The sequence below is a fragment of the Panthera tigris genome, chromosome A3, assembly GCF_018350195.1.
Source record: "Panthera tigris isolate Pti1 chromosome A3, P.tigris_Pti1_mat1.1, whole genome shotgun sequence".
NCBI lineage: Eukaryota > Metazoa > Chordata > Mammalia > Carnivora > Felidae > Panthera > Panthera tigris.
Genome location: NC_056662.1, coordinates 102,307,960 through 102,331,329, shown reverse-complemented (window position 1 = coordinate 102,331,329; position 23,370 = coordinate 102,307,960). Strand labels below are relative to the sequence as shown.

The window sequence follows — 23,370 nt, the reverse complement described above, 5'->3', positions numbered from 1 at the left end:
CCTTGGAAAGGCAGATGTACTGGTTTCATCATCAGGACTGTCTCTTTACTGCCATCATGCAAAGCACGCTGTTTTGTGTTGTTACATTCCTGATCGACCTAGCCCTGGGGACAGATCAGATTTTAGCATCCTCATGGCATTTGTTGGGGGTGCCACGTGACAGCAGTACAGCTTCTTGGCAGGAGAGAGGGACAGAGTCCACAGCTGCCCCCATTGACGACATCCGATCTTTGCTTCAGTCGTCGTCAGCTTCATGACATCCAGCTCTTACGCAACTGCTGTTGTTTCCAAAAGGACAGGTGGGATTTATTCTTTGTCTTTTCCTGCCTCAGTTTACCTATCAGGACGCTGACTCTTGGAAGCGGTAGGTGATGGAAGTAGAGGAAAAAGAAGAGAGTTTGGAAGTGCATGAGTTTTTGTGCCTCAGAGTGATGATAGGGTGTTGTTTGTACAAGGCACAACCCTGCTTAGGAGCGTTGTCCTACGATAAAAGCCTCTCGTTTCTTGGTCTTTTGTCCCAAGGCACCCGTGCAGGGTCCTTATTAACTGCGTTTCCACACCGGCTGAATCAGGGGAATCAAATGCCTGTCTTAGAGGCAAGCCCCTTTCACCATGGTGAATCGTGAACAGCCCCTGAAGGTGCAATAATTGTGTTCCGGTTCAGTAAGGATTTTATTTTTCTCTGGTTGGCAGAAGATTGTAATTATCAGCAGACACTTGAGAGGTCTAAACAGAAAACACCCCAGTTTGTTTAAAGAGTTCAGGTCATCCTTTCGACTTCTTCTGGCGTGGGTGAAAGCTGCCTCTCCGGAGGGGACCTGAGCTGAGGCGTGCTGAAGGGCAAGAGTGGCGAAAGCCTCATGGATGACGCAGCTGGAGAGCCTCACGCACTAAATGCCACCAGCGCTCCGCTGCACTGTGCATTCTGGTTGCCTTTTGTTCGGCATGGTCCCCTCTGCAGTGAGAACAATACTGCCACAGTGAGAGCTGTGACCTTTCCAGTCATTACCTCCTTGGTGCTGCTGGATCATCCTAGTGAGAACCTCATTTGCGCTGTACTCACACCGCACTTTGTGCATCATGAGGGTCTCGTGACAACAAAAGACTTGGCGGCTTGCTTTCCTTAGGATAACCATTCTCAGATGTAGCCATGCTTCAAGCTCATCGTGGGCTGCAACCAGAGGCAAGTAAAAACGCTGGAGAAGGGGCGCCTGGGTGGCGCAGTCGGTTGGGCGTCCGACTTCAGCCAGGTCATGATCTCGCGGTCCGTGAGTTCGAGCCCCGCGTCAGGCTCTGGGCTGATGGCTCGGAGCCTGGAGCCTGTTTCCGATTCTGTGTCTCCCTCTCTGTCTGCTCCTCCCCCGTTCATGCTCTGTCTCTCTCTGTCCCAAAAATAAATAAACGTTGAAAAAAACTAAATTAAATTAAATTAAAAAAAAAAAAAAAACGCTGGAGAAAAGCTGACCCAGGGAGGATCCTAAAACCCCTGCCCAAAGTGAAGTTTTCAATGACCTCCGTACGCATCACCTCTGTTTCCTGAACTCCCTTCTTTTCAGAAGGGCAAGAGTTAGATACAACTTCATCTCTCAAAATTGTTCTTTCATTTCCATTTTTAGGAAACTGATACTAAAGGTATACCTTCTTTACGCAAGACAATGGAATTGGATATTTTTGAAAGCTATTCCCAGGAGTTACTGTCATAAGGGTGGGTTTTTTGTATGCGGCTTCAGAACTTTCTTGGAAGTGATCTTTGGGTGGGCTATTGTTTATACCTTTATTATCCCCGCATGCTATATCGCTTTCAGACTAAAAAACTCCTGATAGTTACTGTACACACATTTACTATATCTTGATGAAGATATCGACCTTTTTTTGTTCTGTTTTTTTTTTTTTTTTATATCCCTTGCATTTCCTAATCCAAGCTCAAAATCCAAAAGTCAGAAGCAAGTGCAATCTATTCTCCTTGAAGTTGGGGCCATGTCTCGCTCATCTTTGTACCGTCTGAACAGAGGACCTTGAACTTACTTTCTAGGCATTTATGGGGCTTGATGCATGGGCCTAACTGACATCCATACTGGCTGGAGAGTTTCACTCTGTGATGAGACAGGCTTTTGATGAGTGTGGACTAGTGTTTCCCATCTATTCCCGTTCCCAGAAGTTGTCAGTAGACCTTCCATGAGAGAGGAATTCAATGAGCAAATAAGTTTATAAAATATCACATAGTATACTCCTCTCTGGAAGATCAATAAGGTTTATTGGTAAGCTCAAGCCTCTTTGACATTTTACAGTAAATAAGTCTGTTTCACTTTGACCCAGAATGGCCCACATGTCCAACAGATATAACTCATCGTTATATGTGTTACTTATACAAAACTCATTATTATAGGATTGTAGTTCTAATGCTGGTTTAATTGTATTTGGAAGGGCTAGAGATGTTAAATCAGAAGGTAGTTTCATTATGGGCAGATTATTTTGGGCCTAGAGACAACAGGACATGTAGAAATAACTTCTTTAAAGACCTAGAGAAGCCACAGTACCTTCAAGGATTCCTTCCTCAGGCCTAGACCACTGCGTCCTAACAAGCTTGGATTCGGGCATGAGCGCACTGGCTCTTCCTTTCCTTATTGCTCCCTCTCGCTCACTCTCAAAGGAGGGCAGGGCATCTGAAGCAGGTGTCATGTTAAAGTATGAGAAATGGGCGAGGTCCTTGTGGGATAGGTCAGCCAGGGGTCTGGAACACTGCCGAAACCCAAGAATTAATCAAGGGTGATATGCACAGCTTGGAGGAGAAACCTACAATGGACGTAAATCGCATGAACTAGTCAAATAAACTTCTTGGTGTGAGGCATTTAGGCAGCCTTGGTTATTTTCTCTCCTGTGCCAGGACTTGAAAGACACTACAAGGTCACTTCTGTAAGAGGACCTTGCATTTATAGGGAAAGACGATCCAAATATGGCACCTTATAGGTAGAAGAATATAGGAATAATAATAACCACCATTGATTACTTACAGTGTGCCAGACTGTGTGCTTCATGTTGTGCGTGTAGGAATTCATTGAACCCTTACAAAAACATCATGAGACATTAAAAAAAAAAGAGAGAGAGAGAGAAAGGTATTATTACTTTCAACGTTTACTTGAGGAAACTGAAGTTCAGAGATGCTGAGTAACTTACCAGAGTCACAAAGCTTGGAATTGGCAGCACTGGGGTAGGAACCCAGGCCAGACTGACATCCAGAGCTGTGCTTTTCAGAGCCCACTACCCCTTCCCAGATTCCTTTGGCTTTCATGATACAGTGTCTCTCACTCAAATTCCACACTGTGGTCTCTTTTTTTTTTTTTTTAATTTTTTTTAATGTTTTATTTATTTTTGACAGAGAGAGAGAGACAGAGCATGAGCGGGGGAGGGTCAGAGAGAGAGGGAGATACAGAATCCGAAGCAGGCTCCAGGCTCTGAGCCATCAGCACAGAGCCGGACGCGGGGCTTGAACTCACAGACCGCAAGATCATGACCTGAGCCAAAGTCAGACGCTCAACCAACTGAGCCACTCAGGCGCCCCCATACTGTGGCCTCTTAGCAAAAGGAAGTAAGAACAGGACACGTTTGAAGAGTAAGATGTGAGTTTTGCATTGATGAATGCAAAATGAGTCCTGTGAATGTGAAGCCTGTTGAACAAGCTACCTTTGTTGGCGTAGCATGACAGAAGCTCTTATCTGGTGGTGCTTCCCTCGTTGACTGTTACTGTTCTTCGAGGCGATAAACAGGGTCTACATGTATGTCATCAGATGTCATACTGTAAATCTGATTTCGTTACCTGAAAATACTCTTAGATTTTAAGTCCTCAAGGCTACGGGCCTTTGTTGGTGAAGATGAAAACTCACAGAATGAGAAATTGCAGTTCACCCGTGGCGTGTGCCCCAGAACCAGACCACCTCATGCCAGGGAAACGGCCTCACCTTCTATGCTCTGCACCTGACCGTGAGAGAGAGAATACACACCTGGGTGGCTCCTACATGGGTCTGGTTTTAAATGGATTTCTTTGTCAAATTTCAAAATCAAAATGAAAATAAGTATTTGGGGATATAGATATGGTCGGTCCTACGTTTGCTTACGTATTTGGCATCAAAAGAATTTGGATCAATTGCATCGATTTTTAGAAACAGGGATCATCTTTATCATTTAAGGCAATTCCTAGAGAAAACGGTTATGCTCCACTGAAATAGTTATCATGTATCTTTCTAATCACTACTTCAGCATTTATTATAGCTCCACCCCTAAAATGGGAAAATTCTTTATGTATTTCCAAAACATGTTACCTGTAAGCGGTGGCTGCCATCGTTTTCGTACTTCAAGATTCGGAAAAATGACAGCAGTAACCAGGATGATTGCCATTGTTGATGCACTTAAGGAACAGGAGGTGGAAATTTCAAAGTTCCTTCTCTGGGTTTTCACGGTGACTTATTATAGGCCCTAAGCGAATAGATCTTATCAACTACTGTTATGTTTGTTTCCAAAAGGATGATTTTGTGTTAGGATTTCTCTTCTTCTAGGAATTTAATTCATTCGCAATTATGCATGTCCTCTAACTTAGAGATAATTCTCACAAATGATATATTATACATATCTTTTAATTTTTTAAAATGTTTTATTTGTTTTTGAGAGAGAGAGAGAGACAGAGCATGAGTGGGCGAGGGGTACAGAGAGAGGGAGACACAGAATCGGAAGCAGGCTCCAGGCTCTGAGCTGTCAGCACAGAGCTCGATGCGCGGGGCTTGAACTCATGAACTGCAAGATCATGACCTGAGCCGAAGTCGGACGCCCAACAGACTGAGCCACCCAGACGCCCCATGATATATTGTATTTGAGTCCTGGCAGATGAAAAGCGTGAAGCTAGAAGCAGACCCAAAAGCTGTTGTCAGGCAGGACATCTTTTGTACGTTCAGGAGCTGTTAGGTAGTAAATTGTGAAGCAGACATGTTATTTCTCAGTGGCCAGCCGGACTCACTGCAGGGCTCCATGACTGTGTGGGTTCGAACCATAGAGTTGCTCTGCTTGATGAGTTCCTGTCCCCCACCCAAATTAAATAGAGAATGACCAACTAACCCATAATCAAAACTGGGTTTGCCATAACTAAAATGCTCTATTTCTAAAAAAGATATTGCCTGAATACCCCCCCCCAGTTGTTAATTATTATTTTGCTTACTTAATTAATAAAAAAAAAATCTGTGACAAATCTCCTTAGCATACAGTCCAGTGGGGTGGAAAAACCAGAACATTTTAAAGCCATATTTTCCCCTTTTATCCCTTGTCTAAGATTATTTCTGAGTCCTGATGGTCACTGCTTGTTTACATTTAGGAAGTCTGTGGGTGGCTGACCCAGGTTCCCCCTTGGTCACCAATGACTGGCCTGCCCTCTCCGTAAGGGCTGAGCTGGCCCCACCCTGCCCCACTGTTAGAAGGAATCAGAATGACACCAAGTGACCAGGAATAAAGTTACCAACCCAAACCAGGCGCCTGCTCGTCAGTGATCTGTGATATCTGTGCGCCACCTGCGTGGTGTGACATGTCTCTTTCTGTCTGTGAAATCAGGTCTCCAAACTGTAGACATTAAAGACGTGTTTCTGGGGTGCCCGGAGAGCCCACTCAGTTAAGCTTCCGACTCTTGATTTCAGCTCAGATCATGATCTCACGGTTGTGGGGCCGAGTCCCGCATTGGCCTCTGTGCTGACAGTGCAGAGCCTGCTTGGGATTCTCTCTCTCCTTCTCTCTCTCTCTCTGCTCTTCCCCCTCCCTCCCTCTCAAAATAAATAGTCCGAAGGCTGAAATGAGGTCCTAAGACAGTCTTTTTAAAAAAATAATTATTTATTTTGAGAGGGAGGTTTGGAAACAAAGGGAAAAGTGTTATATAAACACTGAGTTCTGGGGTTTTTTGTTTTGTTTTGTTGTTTTGTTTTGTTTTGTTTTGTTTTGTTTTCAAAAATCACTTACTCCTGGGGCACCTGGGTGGCTCAGTTGTTTAAACATCTGACTTCAGCTCAGGTCATGTTCTCGAGGTCCATGAGTTCGAGCCCCGCGTCGGGCTCCGTACTGACAGCTTGGATTCTGGAGCCTGCTTCAGATTCTGTGTGTGTGTGTGTGTGTGTGTGTGTGTGTGTCTGCCCCTCCTCCACTCACACTCTGTCTCTCAAAAATGAATAAATGTTAAAAAAAATTTTTTTTAAATCACTTTCTCCTGTGTTTTAATGGCGCATGGTGCATGGCAGTGGTTATAAAACAAAATAAGTAAAAGTGAAACCAGATTTTTAGAAATTGAGAAAATTGTGCATGTGTCACACTAGAGGGGAAAAAAAAACATGCCAGTGCCCTCCTCAAGGTAGATTTTAGTCAAAATTCTTATAATTGTAAAGAAAAGGAGCCCATGCATGCTGGTTCAGGGGAAGTTGGCAGGTGGTCAATGTCAAGGTATAGTTTGGCTCTTGGGCATTGTACTGTGGGAGTTCTGAGGGCAGGGGTCTCCCAGAGCCAGCCTTGCTCTTGCCCTCTGGCTGCCTCTGCTACATGCTCCCTCTCTTCCAGAGACATCTTCACTGACCATTCTGAGTGCCATGCCTTCACAGACTCACTTGGGCAAGGCCCTAAGGCCAGAGGTTGCAGCCAGCCCGTTCAACATCCCTGCCCACCCTTGGGTTCCGTTAGCTGTGAGCTGAGTAAGGAAGGGATGCGGTAGAGACACAGCCTGTGCCCCCTGGGAGGCGGGTGGGATGACTTCCCTCAGAAGGAATTGTGGGCGAGCAGGCGACGTGCCCCTGGCAGCTCACTGTTTCATCCCCTTTCCCTCCTTCTCTGTTCCCAGAAAGAGCTGTCTGAAGAAGTTGGCCAGAACGGCAGCCATGCTCAGATTTCTGTTCAAGTCCACAACGCCACATGTACAGTGAGGATTGCCGCCATCACAAAAGGGGGAGTCGGGCCGTTCAGCGACCCAGTGAAAATGTTCATCCCTGCGCACGGTGAGAGTCGGGTTCCTTATCGTCTGATAGAATGTGCCAGTCCAGGCAATGCAGAGTGCCAGAGAGTAACCTGTGGGATGGGTCTCTGGTTTAAGAATGAAAGACAAAGACCAGAAGGAATTTTTGCTCTGAGAAAGGTAGTTGATATGTTAACTCACATCACAGAGCACTGATACCTGTGAGTCCTCCCACTGCCATTACTATTGGTGGTACTGAGTTACTGGAAAGATCAGTCCTTCCAGAATAGCAAATTTGACTTGACTTACTGAATTTAGTTTAAATGACGTATACGTGACTGAATGTTGGAGAGCTGTAGTATGGCTAGTCTTTAGGTCTCTGTAATGGGCACTGTTTGTTTATGTGCTAGTGTTTGTTTTGTGTGTTTTAAGCAGTAAAGCTTACCACGTTATTACTCACTCAAGCCTTGGTGCCGTGCTTCGTGATTGATCGGCACAAAACATAAAGTGTTTCCTATTAAAGCTCTCCTTACACAGCATTGGGCTCACTGAGCTAAATGCTCAGCCCTGCATGCTGTCTTCTTTATGTTGTTGGAGTATCCTTTGGCAAGGAGCCACTGTGGTGTCCCATGTGGCCCTAAATGCTGTCCATGCTTCCATAGACCAGTGGAGCCTTTGTTCTGACTCTCACTGCCCTGGGTTGTTTGATATTAAACTGCTGTCGTAGACTGCATGCACAGGCATCTGTATCAGTACGATTTTTGCATTTACAAGGTCTTGCCAGATATGGTCTTTGTATCCATAGCAAATAGGACTTGTAAGTAGACCATCGAGTTCCTGTCTGTTCCAGTGACCCCCAAACATGCTGAACTGGAGCCATATTACAGTTCCTGTAGCCCTCGGCTCTGTATCTGGGGAACATTAGTAACTGGTGATGGCAAGCAAGACGTGTCTACCTGGTTGAAATTCTGAGACCATGAGATTCTGATGCTAAGGGCACAGGTCAAAAAAACATCAGAGTTTGGGAAGACAGGGCTTTCATCTTTATATATAATAAACTCTCCACCATTTTAAAATGCTGTGCTATGCTGGCAGTCCTTGCTTTTTTGCACAATCCCAACATGCATACTTTTCAGCTGCCACGGTTTGGTTACATAACACTAGTTCCCCAATGACATGGTCTGAATTTGAGTTACCGTCATGTGTTACTGTGAGTAATTGCATGAAGTGTAAACTTTGCCGCCAGTGGTCCGGTCCACAAACCACTACCTAAATAACAGATGTTCATCGATGCCCATGACGGGTCTTGTTGCTTGTTTCAAAGTTCTCGGTAGTTGGACACGCACTTCCATTATTCAGATCACATGCGTCTAGCAAGACCCATAGCTGCGTTGCCTCCTTATCTCCCAGGGACACAGCCACATGACACTTCCTAAAAATAAGTAATTGAGGGGCATGTGGGTGGCTCAGTCGGTTGAGCATCCACCTCTCGATCTCAGCTCAGGTCTTGATCTCAGGGTGGTGAGTTCAAGCCCTGTGTTGGGCTCTGCGCTGGGCGTGAAGCCTACTTAAAAAATAAATCAATAAATAAAAATAAGTAATTGAAAGAGGGAGTTGGTGAACAAAGGCGAAGTGCAGAAAAGAAAGGAAGAGTGATAGTGTTGGAAGAGAAATTTGAATTGAATGTGGAGTTACGGAAGAAACAGCTGATATGGGAAGGCAGATATTGCCACCATTGGTTAGACCCGCTATGCAGCCACGGAACAACGGTGAATGAATGAATGAATGAATGAATGAATGAATGAATGAATGAATGAGTTCACATAAAGGAACTCTCAGAGATAGCTCACAACGTGGAAAGCACAGGGGATAAAATGTTGGGGATGAATCCAGACCCAGAGAGGAGGAGGAAAATTCTCCACAGCACAGAAAATATATTCTCTCCATATCATAAGTTATGTGACCAGAAGACAGTACCATTCAAACTCCTCTTGAGACGTTTTTTACAAAGACATACAATCTTTTATTTCTCAATATTTCTCAATGTTTTTGAATTACAGTGTATCAGATAAACACTAGTTTTACCTTTTTTTTAAATTCCTTATACATTCATAACTGATATGAAAAGTGTCACCCATTGATTGTTAAGATCACTTTGCGTGGTCTCAGCTTGCACCATCAGAGTGAGGACCGTCTGCGTATGTAGATCACAGAATATAAAAGGATTAGGTTCTAGAGCTTTTGACTGTCTTCTTCCCTATTACAAGCTAATGTTTCTTATGTGTTTCGGATCCCAAAGAGATGTTTTCAATTGGGTCTGTTGGTATTTTACTAGGTTGGGTAGATTTTGCCCCCTCGTCAACCCCGGCACCTGGCAACACAGATCCTGTGCTCATCATCCTTGGTTGCTTTTGCGGAGTTGTTTTGATTGGGTCAATTTTATATATTTCTCTGGTCATCAGAAAAAGAGTCCAGGAGACAAAGTTTGGGTAAGTTTCCCAGTTTAAACTGTTCTGCCCCGTGTTACCCTGTGCTTCTCATGCCAAGTAATAATGCCTCTCGTGCTGGCCCAGCTCCTCACATTGTACCTGGCTGGGTGCCCCGTCTTATGCACATCCTGGGGACAGGCAGCTTCCTTAGTTAGGCCAATGCTGCAGAGGCAGCCAGCAGTGAAAGCCAGCCTTGAAAGGGCTCATTTACAGAGAAGAGCATCCATAGGCCTTCAGTACTCAAACTTTGTTGCTGTAAAGTGAGGATTTTTGTTAAAACTCTTAAAAATAATCCTAATTGTTAAAAAAAAAATGAGGGGCGCCTCAGTCAGTTAAGTGACTGACTCTTGATTTCGGCTCAAGTCATGATCTCATGGTTCCTGAGTTCGAGTCCTGCATCGGGCTCTGCACTGACAGCATGGAGCCTGCTTGGGATTCTCTGTCTCCCTCTCTTTCTGCACCTACCCTGTGTGCTGTCTCTCTTTCTCTCTCCCTCTCTCCCTCTCTCTCTCTCTCTCTCTCTCTCTCTCAAAAATAAATAAATAAGGGGCGCCTGGGTGGCTCACTCGGTTGAGCGTCTGACTTCAGCTCAGGTCACGATCTCGCGGTCCGTGAGTTCGAGCCCCTCATCAGGCTCTGGGCTGATGGCTCGGAGCCTGGAGCCTGCTTCTGATTCTGTGTCTCCCTCTCTCTCTGCCCCTCCCCAGTTCATGCTCTGTCTCTCTCTGTCCCAAAAATAAATAAACGTTAAAAAAAATTTAAAAAAAAAAATAAAATAAATAAATAAATAAATAAACATTTAAAAAAACGAAATGTATGTATAGATAAAAATACTAGAAGGAAATTCACCAAAGCATTAGCAATTCTGAACAGTATAAGTGTGGATAATTCTGTGTTTTCTTTTTTTTTTTTACTGTATTTTATACATTTTTTCTAATAGAGAAAAGCTTTGTATTTTCACATTCAAGTGTAAAAGAAGATCTTGTTCTAATTTTTCTATACATCTGACTTTTATAACCAAACAGTAGTTAAATATCAACAAAAACGGGAAGGCGTGTTAAGGCAACTTATGATAAGAAAGCTATGTGTAAATTTGTTTCTGGAACTCAGTTTTCTACTCCAGTGACTCTGCAGCGCGTTTGGGTTTCTGTGAAACCCAGTTTATCACTCATGGGGTAGAGGAAGTACTTTGTAAGATGCGGGTTGTTGACAGCCTGGAATAGGACAGAGTGATGGAAGGTGAATGACTGCGTTTTGGCAGGAGCTGAGCAACCTTTATTCATTGCTGAGTCTTAGGAATGCTACTGGAACATTCCACTCCACTCCAAAACTTTTCACTGTCATGGAGAAGAAGCTTGAGAGCAGAGGCTACCCTGCCCATTTTTTGTGTCCATCCTAGTCCTAAGGGTCGGGTACCTACAGTACTTACTAACTCTATCCTTATAATTATTATATCTCAGTATGTAAATTCTAAGAATGCCTATTTTGAAGAAATGACAAAATCTGACCCAAATCCTGAACATATACTTGACCGAAATGCATCCCAGAGTCTAGATGTGGTTTGCAGGCTCTGCAGAAGTTGTAAGAGTAGCACAATAATATGTATTGAGAGCCTTCTAGGTGATAGCCTGGGGTACAACGCTGAACAAAAGCAGGTACTACTTGCCCTCAGGGGTGCTCACAGTTCATGGAGAATCAAGCAATAATCACACAAGTGATTACACATAAGTATAAAATGGCAACTGTGTGGGGCGCCTGGGTGGCTTAGTCAGTTAAGTGGCCGACTTCAGCTCAGGTCACGATCTCGCGGTCCCTGAGTTCGAGCCCCGCCTCAGGCTCTGGGCTGATGGCTCAGAGCCTGGAGCCTGCTTCCGATTCTGTGTCTCCCTCTCTCTCTGCCCCTTCCCTGTTCATGCTCTGTCTCTCTCTGTCTCAAAAATAAATAAAAACGTTGAAAAAAAAATTAAAAATAAAATAAATAAAATGGCAACTGTGTAAATCCTATATAAAGGGACATGTAAGAGTGTATAACAGGAGAATTTGACTGCATTAGGAAAGTCGGAAAAGGCCTCCCTGCAGAGGTGATACCTGAGCTAAAATCTGAAGAAAGAGCAGGTATTAATTAGGTGAAAGACAAAAGGAAGAGCATTGCAGCCAGAAGGCACAGTACATGCAAAGGCCCTGTGGTGGTAGTGGCCTGGCATACAGAGGGGAAGGCACTGGACTGGAAGATGTGACACCTGGGTTCTAGCATTAATTTTGTCACTTGGATGTGACACAGTTATTTTTCTCCCTTTCCTTTTTGGAAACAAGTCAACAAGCGGAGCCCACACAGGTGAGGAGTTATGCTTCCTACACCCTTCAGGGCAGAGTGTCTACATAAAATATTTGGAATTCTTCTGCATAGATTTGTCTCTTCACCTCATTTAACTATTCAGTCATACATATCAGTATGGACTCATGGACATTCACTTTATACTTTGGATTAGAATCCAGTACTACTTTATTTGCTTGCCCAGGTTGTTACAGCTTTGGCCATTGGGAGCTTCTCAGTTGTTTTGTGTTCTCTCTCTCTTTGTTTTTTTAAATGTTTATTTTTGAGACGGAAAGGCAGAGAGAGAGAGGGAGAGAGAGAATCTCAAGCAGGCTCCATGTGAGGCTTGAACTCACGAATCAGGAGATCATGCCCTAAGCGGAAACCGAGAGTCAGATACTCAACCAGCTGAGCCACCCGGGAGCCCCATGTGTTCTGTTCTCAGTGGTATATTGCCAAGTAAGCCTAAAACAGAGCTAAGGAAAGAAGTCCATTTCTCCCAGTGGGAGGGGTCTTTGCAGTCAAAGAGGCCTTTCAACAAGCAACAGCTTGGTTACATCCTTGTGGAATCAGCATCTGCCCCAGCAGCCCTTTCCTAATAGCGGGAGATGTCTTTATTTTTATTCGCCCAGGAACGCCTTCACAGAGGAGGATTCGGAGTTAGTCGTCAATTATATAGCAAAGAAGTCCTTCTGTCGGCGAGCCGTTGAACTCACCTGTAAGTTAATTTTCATCTTCCCTAAAGTAGTTAGAGCAAAGAAAGAACAGCAGATTAATTGATAGATTTCTAACAAAAGGCAAAGGAGTCAAAGGAGTTATTTTTAACATGCAAAATGTCTTCAGAAACCGGCAAGCAGATAGATAGTGAGACATTGCCAAGTGCTTTCCTGCTGGCTCGTGTACTAGAAATCTGGAAGTGGACCTGAGGTAAAGCGGCCTGTGTTAAAGACTCCTAACACCAAGAAATGCGGAAGGAAGAAGGAACTCACCACAGTGATAGGAGGAGATGTGGTTAGAGGTCAGGGATTTAAAGAAAAACAGCAAAGCAATTGACAGAATCTCTGAGCTTATTTCCTGCTTTTTTGTGGCAACGGGCTCAGAGAACAATTTGCCAACATACTTGACAACAATTATGGTTTGAGTTTTGCTGATTCGGAGTGGAGCCTTCCAGTTTGAAGAGCGAGAATACACAGATGGCTGTGTTCTTGAAGAATTCAGAAACCATGTACAAAGTACGTGCAAATATCAAGTTCAAGCTTCAGGATGTTTGCCAAAACAAGAGCACCAAAACAGATATAAGAATGATAGAATGCAGGGTGCCAAGAAACAAAAACTCACTCAAGGTACAATGTTACTGATTTCTTTACGTTTCTGATCTACAAGTTTTGACCTTTAGAGATCTGTTCTTGCATTAAAAAAAATTCTCCATTTAGACCCGTTCTTTCCTTTATTAGAGGACCATCTGGGTAAAAACAAAATTTTTTTTCTTTAAGAGCTAATGTATCTTTTCTAATTATCCACATTTTTTTTTCTTTCAAAGGCTTGCTCATCATAACTATGGTACAAACTGCATCATTTGCCAAAATGTTATTGAATTGGTTAATTCCTCTTATTGATAATGCTTATGGTCAATGCTGCATGCTGACACCTTGTTATAGAAGATCTTCTCCACTTGCCCCCACGTACTCAATTTAGCACGTTCTATGTCATATTAATGAGGTTCCAGATGCCATAGGCAGAATAGGAGGGAGCCTGTTCTCTTAGTGTTTCCTGCGGTTTCTGCACTTCCTTCCCTGGCCTAGGACAGGGGAGGGAACCCAATAGCTGTTTGGTATCCTATAGTTAGCGATAAAATAGCAAGTACTCCACTAGAAAGCAAGAAAGTTCCTAGCGACTCTCTTCCTTACTCCTTTAAATCAAGGGCAACCCCCACCCGCCACGTGAATCTGCTGGCTGCTGCACCATGGGAAGAGAAATATGGTTCTGATTTTTATAAGCCTTCAGAATTAATCTTGCCCTGAAGGATTCATTTTACTCACGTAAATCATAGTAGCATCACCGTGTGATGTTTTATTTACCGACATTGTGCGGGAAGAGCCATGGGTACAAAAGGAAGAAAACGTTTAACTCTTTGATAGGACCATCTGTATCATTTCAATTCTGTTCGAGCAAAAGGGAGCAGACTGGCAACTCTTACACGTACTTCGTCACTCCCTTACAGTGCGCAGCTTGGGAGTCAGCGAGGAACTGCAGAATAAACTAGAAGATGTCGTGATTGACAGGAATCTATTAATTCTTGGGAAAATCCTGGGTGAAGGTAAGCAGTTCATTTCTTTTAAAATGTGAGGTTAGCATAACAGACTCTTAGATACAGAGAACAAACTGAGGGTTGATGGAGGTGGGGGAGAGGGGAGAGTGGGTGATGAGTGCTGAGGAGGGCACTTACTGGGATGAGCACTGGGTGTTGGATGGAAGCCCGGGTGACAATAAATTATGTTAAAAAATAAATAAAATAAAATGTGAGGTTAGAAAGGAAGCAGTTTACAGTAATGTTTTAAATGTGTATTTATTGGGGCGCCTGGGTGGCTCAGTCAGTTGGGCATCCGACTTTGGCTCAGGTCATGATCTCGCGGTCTGTGAGTTCGAGCCCCGTGTCGGGCTCTGTGCTGACAGCTCAGAGCCTGGAGCCTGTTTCGGATTCTGTGTCTCCCTCTCTCTCTGACCTTCCCCCATTCATGCTCTGTCTCTCTGTCTCAAAAATGAATAAACGTTAAAAAAAATTTTTTTAATGTGTATTTATTATGTAAAATACCATTTTGTGACTTCCAGTTACAATACAAGTAGTTCTGTTTTATAATTTATTACAATGAAAAAGTAAATGGTGGTTTTTGCCACTCAGATTTCGCATATGGAAAGGGCCTCTATGGTGTCTTACACGTACCATAATCCCTTGAAAAATATTAATTCCCTTCCTTCATTTGAAAAGCAATTATTTGGGGCGCCTGGGTGGCGCAGTCGGTTAAGCGTCCGACTTCAGCCAGGTCACGATCTCGCGGTCCGTGCCGGTCCGTGAGTTCGAGCCCCGCGTCGGGCTCTGGGCTGATGGCTCGGAGCCTGGAGCCTGTTTCCGATTCTGTGTCTCCCTCTCTCTCTGCCCCTCCCCCGTTCATGCTCTGTCTCTCTCTGTCCCAAAAACAAATAAAAAACGTTGAAAAAAAAATTTAATAAAAAAAAAAAAAAGAAAAGCAATTATTTGTTCGGTTTCCTATATGCTTTAAATACCTCTGGTTCTAAGGTTTACTGTTTGGGGCACCTTCCTATTTAGTTCCATAAGAACAAAAGTGAAAACGCGTATAGGTTTTGTCAAATTGATGTTAGGATGAATGATAATGGTATGAAGAATTTCTACTTTATACATTTCAGTAACATTTCCCGTGTTGTTCTGTAAGTTTCTTGGATCAGTTCTAATGCTTAATAAAATGATGAGCTGAGCCGAGCCTGAGCCAACCAAGCTTGTGACAAATAGGAGGCTAGTGCATGTCCTGCGTCCCTGGTGTGTGAGCGTGGGTGGCCCCGGCAGGCTCTGCCCGGCTGCCGCGTGTGGGTCACTCTCAGGCCACCTAAAAACAGCAGCCCAGGAACTGTAGCATTTTTTATGGTCAGGGGAGATTTTGCAAACTCTATGGAGATGTTGTTCTTCTTTACAGGAGAGTTTGGGTCTGTGATGGAAGGAAATCTTAAGCAGCAAGATGGGACCTCTCAGAAAGTGGCAGTGAAGACCATGAAATGTGAGTTATCACGCATTAAACCCATCCCCCTGGGGCTGGGTAGTTGCTTCAGTAATCTGGTGCTCTGTACGGCCAGTGATGGAGTTCATGTGTCGTGATCTCGGTCACTGATGGGTCAGAAGACCACCCAGAACACTGTGTGGTTACAGACAGAAAGTGAATGTAATGAGGTCCTTATAAGTGCATTATACATTCCTTACCCTCAAGGTAGTTACATTTGTAATTTTTACCATACCTCCCTCTCTGTCTCTTTCTGTCTGTCTCAAACGGTCTCTCCCTCTCCCCTCTCTCTCACCTAGTAGAGTGAATGTCTCCAAAGTAAAATATGAATTCCCGAGACAGAGCTGATCTGGCGGCAGCCTCTGACCCCAGGAGTTGGTCTGGCTGATCTGGCCAGCTTGGTGGGGTCACTTCCTCACTTGAGGATGCTTGCATATTCCTCAGGAAGTTGCGGGCTGCCTGGAAGGTACATTTCCCAGAGAGAGGAGACATATTCCTTGGTCAAAGGCATATGAAGAGCAGTGAGCCGTGATCACAGGCTGGAACTTCTAAGCAAGCTGAGAAGAGAGTTTGCAGCTGGGTCAGAAAGGGCCTCATAAGTCATCACAAGGAATCTGCTTTTATCCCACAAGTTGCAGAGCCACTAGTAAGAGTCTTAAGCAAATGAGGAACAAAAGCAGATTTCATTCTAGAAAGTTCACTCTGGTGGCAGTGTGGAGGAGAATGAATTACAACGTTGACAAAAGTAAAGACAGATGCTGACTAGGGCACTCCTGAATCTGTGCAAATGACTGTCTAGATAAGGAAACTAGGCTCAGAGACATGGCGACTTGTTGAAGTCAAATAGCTTAAAAAGGGGAAGATTGTGCTGGATCTTTTCTATCACCAAGCACTGACCAGGCTGCAGTGGCAGAGCATGATAGCATGTGCCCTCCTGCCCTTCTCCAGGAAGTGCATTTCCAGGGCCTGGGGGACACAGGATTGTGGTTTAAGTTTTATTCTTCACGTGTCAGCTGGGCATCCATAAAATAGACCGTGATTGTCTGGCATTTTATCTACAGTTGTTTTCATGATTCATATGGAGAGAGATGATTTGATGCTTCGTTTGTTAATGTTTTCAACATTGCTTTCTCATTTACCCTTGTATATATTCAATATTGTTTTTGATCAAGGAGTAAAATTGGTTTCTTCCTAAAATTTAAATTCACTTTTACTGGGAATTAAAACATAAGTTAGCTTATAAGCATGTATTGAGACTTTTTAACCAGAACCGGAGACTGAAGTTTTAAGTCAGTGATGAAAAGGAACCCTAATAACCTACAAGTCACATGGACTGTTGTTTTCTGCTCTCTGAAGCTTTTTATGTCTCTAATAATGACCAATACTTATGTAATACTGTGTGCCAAAGGACACTGCAGTCACTCTTGAATTTCATAAGGAAGACAGGAAGAGGAAATCAGTGCAACTCGGAAGCAGGTTCAAGGATTATCCCCTGGGGGTGCCTGCATGGGTCAGTGGCATCCGACTCTGGGTTTCGGGTCAGGTCACGATCTCATGGTTCATGGGTTCCAGCCCTGTGTCGGGCTCAGTGCTGACAGCATGGAGCCTGCTTGAGATTCTCTCTTTTCTCTCTCTCTCTGCACCTCCCTTACTGGTTCGCTCTCTCGTTCTCAAAATAAATAAATAAACATTAAAAAAAAAAAAAAAGTATCATCCCCTGGAAACCAAGACAGCCTGAAGTTAGAGTATTCAGTGGAGCTAAACCCAGTACATAGTCAAATCTGGGTGCCAGCCACATTCAGGACCATTCCTGCCTCTTGCATTATTTTATTTGAACCTCACAAGGGTCCCTGTGAAGGCTCCTTTCCATTGTCCGCATTTACTATGTGGAAGGTTTAGGGGACCTTGTAAAAGGAGCTAGGCCTGGGCTCTCTTCTCTCTGGCCTTGGCTATGCTCTTCTTTGACTTAATTAGAATAAATTGCGGGGCAGCCGGGTGGCTCAGTCAGTTAATAATCCAATTTTGGTTCAGGTTATGCTCTCACGATTCCTGAGTTTGAGCCCTGCTTCAGGCTCTGTGCTGACAGCTCAGAGCCTGGAACCTGCACTGATTCTGTGTCTCTCTCTGTCTCTCTCTGACACTCCCCTGCTCGCACTCTGTCTCTCTCTCTCTCAAAAATAAATAAACATTAAAAAGAGAGAATAACTTGCATATGAATTACATCTGTGCTAATTTTCAAAAATCGAAAGGCTAGTCTCTGGCCTCTGCATTCCAGGCTCATCTGTCTTTGCCTCTGATCTTGCCCCCTTGGGGGAGGAGTTTGAAGGCAGACCCTACCCTTTCAAAGTTCTACCCGCCTCGTTGTCTGAGCAAAGGTATTAAGTGAGAGCAAAGGTGGCAGACATTTTGCAGATCTATATATTTTTTTTTCTTAAATTTGCTTTAATAGGAAAATTAATGTATACAAAGCCCAGAGAATGTACAGACACTATGCTAGATGGCTCTCATCTGGGATTTCAGTCAAAACTTATACCCTATTAAAGCAAATTCCCTAAGGCATGCCCGGCTTTGATTTTAATTGTTTTTAATTGTGGCAAAATACAACATAAAATGGTTTTTTTTTAATGTTTATTTTTGAGAGAGAGAGTGGGGCGCCTGGGTGGCTCAGTCGGTTGAGCGTCTGACTTCGGCTCAGGTCACGATCTCACGGTCTGTGAGTTCGAGCCCCGCATCGGGCTCTGGGCTGATGGCTCAGAGCCTGGAGCCTGCTTCCGATTCTGTGTCTCCCTCTCTCTCTGCCCCTCCCCCGTTCATGCTCTGTCTCTCTCTGTCTCAAAAATAAATAAATGTTAAAAAAAAATTTTTTTTATTTTTGAGAGAGAGAGAGAGTGCACAAGTAGACGAGTGGGGGAGGGGCAGAGAGAGGGAGACAGAAGATCCAAAGCAAGCTCTGCGCTGACAGCTCAGAGCCCGATGTGGGGCTCGACTCATGAAGTTCTAGATCATGACCTGAGCCGAAGCTGGATGCTGAACCAACTGAGCCACCCAGGCGCCCCCCATCCTAACCATTTTTAAGAGTACAGCTCATGGCATTAAGTACATTCACATTGTTGTGCAACCATCCCCACGATCCATCTCCAGAACTGTTTTCATCTTGCAAAACAGAAACTCCCTACACATTAAACAACTTCCCATCTCCCCCGCCCCTCCTTGCCCCTGGCTACCACCATCCTTTCTGTCTCTAAGTTTGACTACCCTGAGTCCCTCATGAGAGTGGGATCACACTGTCCTTATCCTCCTGTGACTGGTTTGTTTCACTTAGCATAATATAGAATTCTAAATGTCTCTCACAAGTTGGTTTAATCCCAAAATGGTACCATGTGAAAGTTAGGAAAGTATATCCAGTTCACAAGGCATGATTGAGCAACCAGTCTTGCAAGAGAGAGACAGAGATGTGAGTTCTTTCTCTTTTTTTCAGTTAAAAATCATTGCAACAGATGATGCATTTGACTTTCATTTTTTAAACTAGTATACTTTAATTTTTAGAGCAGTTGTAGGTTTATAGAAAAATTGGGCAGAAAATACAGAGAATTCCCATATGACTCCCTCTCCCCTCCCAGTCTCCCGTATCCATTACATCTTGCATCAGTGCATTTTTTTTTTTTTACAACTGATGTACCCATATAAGACGTTATTACCTGAAGCCCAGGGGTTACATTAGCATTCACCTGCTCTTGAACATTCCTTGGGTTCTGACAAATACAGTGTCATATGTGCACCATCACAGTATCATACGGAAGTCCCCCTGCCCTAAAATTTCCTGCGTGCAACCCCTTCATCCCTCCCCACCCACCCGTCCCTGATAACCACTCATCTGTTTATGATTGCTGTGGTTTTGCCTTTTCCTGATTTTACTTTTAGAGGACAAAATTGCTATCACCTCCTTCCCCTTCACTGAATAAATCATCAGTGCCTCACGTTTTTCTGTCTTCTCTTTTAGTGGACAACTTTTCTCAGCGAGAGATTGAGGAGTTTCTCAGCGAGGCAGCATGCATGAAAGACTTCAACCACCCAAACGTCATCCGACTCCTAGGTACCTCCGAGAAATGCAGGATTGGGGGGCCGTGGGGCTTGGCTAATCCACTCCACACCACAGGAGAAATCTCTGGGGTAGATAAGTTTATCATCTTGTATAACTCCACAGTGTTATGCCCGAAGTTCTGAAACCTCCCACAAAAGACCACCAGAGTCGTAAGTCAAAGCCAAGCGGCAAGGGTCGTTTATTGCAGGTTTGAACCTGGACCTCTGCGCACTCGTTGCCAGTGACGCTGAGAGGCAAGGCCGACCGATCAGGACCAACACTCTTGATAAGAGTGTGGCTGACCGATCGGGACCAACACTCTTGAAAAGAGTGTGGCTGACCGATTGGGACCAACACTCTTGAAAAGAGTGTGGCCCTGAACAGCCGGGATACAGAGTTTTTAAAGCCGATCACATCGTTTTATCATTATCTGGGAACAGAACAGAGAAACAGTTGCCAGATGAGTCAGAAACAGTTATCGAATGAGGTGATTATTTTAGACTTTCTGTTGCTAAGTTTCAACCAGTGGATCTCCTTGACCTTGTCTCTGATGCTCTTTTTGAGGTTTTGTGTCCTTCATTGGTAAAGCCTGATTCACAAGAGTATGAAGTATGATTTACAAGAGTAAAAGCAAGGTTGTTATCTTTTGACCTTCAGTGTCAGAACAAAGTTGTTATCTTTCAAGCTAAGCGTTAGCTTTACAGTACAATTTAACCCTTACACACAGTAATTTATAACATCATGTTTTTCGCCCCAAAGACATCTTACAGTTATACTTTCTGAGGCTGATGGTAAAAATGGGCCTGCATTTCCTAGACACCCCAAGGGCTCGGGAACATTTAGTGTCCACAGAGTTCTAGTTGACTGTGGATTAAAATGGGGCTCCCCAGTTACTCAAAGGCAAGACCAAAGCTTATGTTAAATTACAATGTTAGTAACTTAAGGTTATCCGTGAATCAAATACCAGTGAGGTAGGGGCGCCTGGGTGGCTCAGTCGGTCAGGCATCCGGCTTCGGCTCAGGTCATGATCTCACGGTCCATGAGTTCAAGCCCCACGTCGGGCTCTGTGCTGACAGCTCAGAGCCTGGAGCCTGTTTCAGATTCTGTGTCTCCCTCTCTCTCTGCCCCTCCCCTGTTCATGCTCTGTCTCTCTCTGTCTCAAAAATAAATAAACGTTAAAAAAAAAAATTTAAAAAACAAACAAACAAATACCAGTGGGGTAAAGCAGTCAAAGTGGACACATTCCATAGATCATCTTTGAGAAACAATTTATTAACATATTCAAGTACCGATTTCCTAGAATCTGTGCTGACCGTTTCATGGGTCATGATTTAATAGAATTTGGTTTTGTGGCCCTGTAGCTATCATATCAAGTGGTTGCTGTGTAAGTGCCACTATTCCAAGACAGAAGAACAACCTAGAAACAATTGTATATTCTGACTTTTTTCTGTCCCGTGATTTGATAAGTGCTCAATAGTTGGGGGAACTTTCAAAGTTTTATTATGATCAAAGCTACAGAGAGATGTGGAAAATAATGCTTGGATACAACATCATTTTGAAAAAACTACTGTTACTCCTTTGCAGCTAGTGATTTTCACAGGCTCTGAGAACAGTCGCCACTTTACAATTGCACTGTGACGTACAGGAGCTTTGCAAGCCTGACTTCAGGTGACAGGCCCTAGTTCTAGCTTTTCATGATAAGTGGTGTTTCCTGTGTTAACCATGAAGATTTAGAGACATGATTGGCCGTCAAAATTCTTTTATTTTTTTTTTTTATTTATTTTTGAGAGAGAGAGAGAGACAGAGTGTGAGCAGGAGAGGGGCAGAGAGATTTGGAAACACAGAATCTGAAACAGGCTCCAGGCTCTGAGCTGTCAGCACAGAGCCCGACGCAGGGTTGTAACTTGTGAACTGAGAGATCATGACCTGAGCCGAAGTTGGCCGCTAAACTGAGCCACCCAGGCGCCCCTCGAAATTCTTTTAATAGTTTTAAGCATTTGATTGCACTGGGCTTTTTCACCTGGTAAGGTTTTTAACTATTACATGAAACTAGTTTGCCCTTGAATTCTACTGCAGTTACAACCCCTCACTTAGGCTCAGTATAACAAAAACTCAGTGGTTTTCTAGATGGCTACACTTGTTACAGATTAATTTTTTGAGAGCTCTCATGCAGGGTGGCACTAATCTAGGGCACCTGGGTGGCTCAGTTGGTTGAGCGTCTGACTTGTGACTTCGGCTCAGGTCATGATCTCATGGTTTTTGAGTTCGAGCCCTGCATCAGGCTCTGTGCTGACTGAGTCTGGAGCCTGCTTTGGATTGTGTCTCCCTCTCCCTCTGCCCCTTCTCTCTCTTTCTCTCTCTTTCTCCCAAAAATAAATAAACATTTTTTTTAATTAAAAAATAAAAAAAGATTGGCATTAATCTGAAAGGAAAAAAATACCGAGAAGTGGGCCTAGGGTGTATTCCATATTCTACTATGTAGTGAGTGTGTGAGTTATGGGTGTTTTTTTTTTCTTCTTTAATCGTTACCTTGAGAGCACATGGTTTCAATTTGGCCAGTGCTCCTGCAATGCTTTTCTGGTTACTGGTAACAAGGGCTCTTTGTAATAACCTTCTCTGGTTTTAATTTCAGGTGTATGTATAGAAATGAGCTCTCAAGGCATCCCAAAGCCCATGGTAATTTTACCCTTCATGAAGTACGGGGATCTGCATACTTACTTACTCTATTCACGACTGGAGACCAGACCCAAGGTAATTTACCCAGTCGTGTTGCCTCTCACAGTCCTCCAGGCTTCTGTGACAGGGCCTGGGGAACCTCAGCATGTAACCTCGAAAATAAAGGAGGGAGGGGGAATACATGGCCTTTGTTCAGCGCTCACTGTGCACCCTGGATGCTGAAGTGTGGGATCTGTCCTCACAGCAGACCTGCTCAGAAGTCTTATTATTCCCATTTTATGGGAGGAAGAAGTCTGGCTTGGCACACAGTCTCCTGGCCCAAGCCTCATCACAATGGAGCCAAGTGGGTCCCCCATGCTGACCGAGTGGCCTCTTTCTCTTAAAGTCTCCTCTTTCTGACTTGTTCACTCCGAAATCACTGGAGGCAGGATCTGTTTCATTTCCAGAGGCAAGCTGCACTGAGCTGTTTTTCTGGACACTGAGCATGAATGTCCTCCATCCACCTTTCCATTTATCAAGGGCCCCTCCATCCTCAGGATTTGGAAAGCGTGTTGTGAATTGGTGGGCCAGCATACTTTCCTTCAATAGTGCCTGTAAGAAGGGCAGTGACCCCACAGGGCAAACCCTGCCCTGAATCCCACAGCACAGGGAAACCAGACAGAAACAGGAGCTTAGATGGAAGCACCATACCCACCGGCATGCAGCCACCGGTCCTACCCGGGTGATTGACCAAGAATGCTGAGTATGGGGCGTCATGGGGAAAGCCCTGGGGGCACCTGGGTGGCTCAGTTGGTTAAGCATCTCACTCTTGATTTTGGCTCAAGTCATGATCTCTCGGTTCAGGGGTTCGAGCCTGCATCAGGCTCTACACTGCACACTCTCTCTCTCTCTCTGCCCCTCCCTTGCTCTCTTTCTCTCTCTCTCCCTGCAAATAAACATTTTTTTTTTTTTAATGGGCAAGTCCTTATCCCAAGAGACAGGCAAATCTGCAGTCATTACCATTTGTTAAATTTGGCAAGGCACTTGAAAAACAAAAACAAAAACTTGAGACCCAATTT

At 44.1% G+C, this 23,370-nt stretch overlaps 1 protein-coding gene across 1 annotated transcript in view; it reads left to right on the top strand.

Moving 5' to 3' along the window:
* The window catches only part of MERTK (MER proto-oncogene, tyrosine kinase), a 115,070-nt gene that overhangs the window by 73,767 nt on the left and 17,933 nt on the right, over positions 1-23,370 (top strand). Inside the window, exons 9-15 of the mRNA XM_042982008.1 lie at positions 6,854-7,007; positions 9,300-9,453; positions 12,400-12,485; positions 13,989-14,084; positions 15,475-15,555; positions 19,556-19,648; positions 22,269-22,387. Coding sequence (XP_042837942.1) covers positions 6,854-7,007; positions 9,300-9,453; positions 12,400-12,485; positions 13,989-14,084; positions 15,475-15,555; positions 19,556-19,648; positions 22,269-22,387 — 783 coding nt within the window. The remainder of the gene's footprint in view (positions 1-6,853; positions 7,008-9,299; positions 9,454-12,399; positions 12,486-13,988; positions 14,085-15,474; positions 15,556-19,555; positions 19,649-22,268; positions 22,388-23,370) is intronic.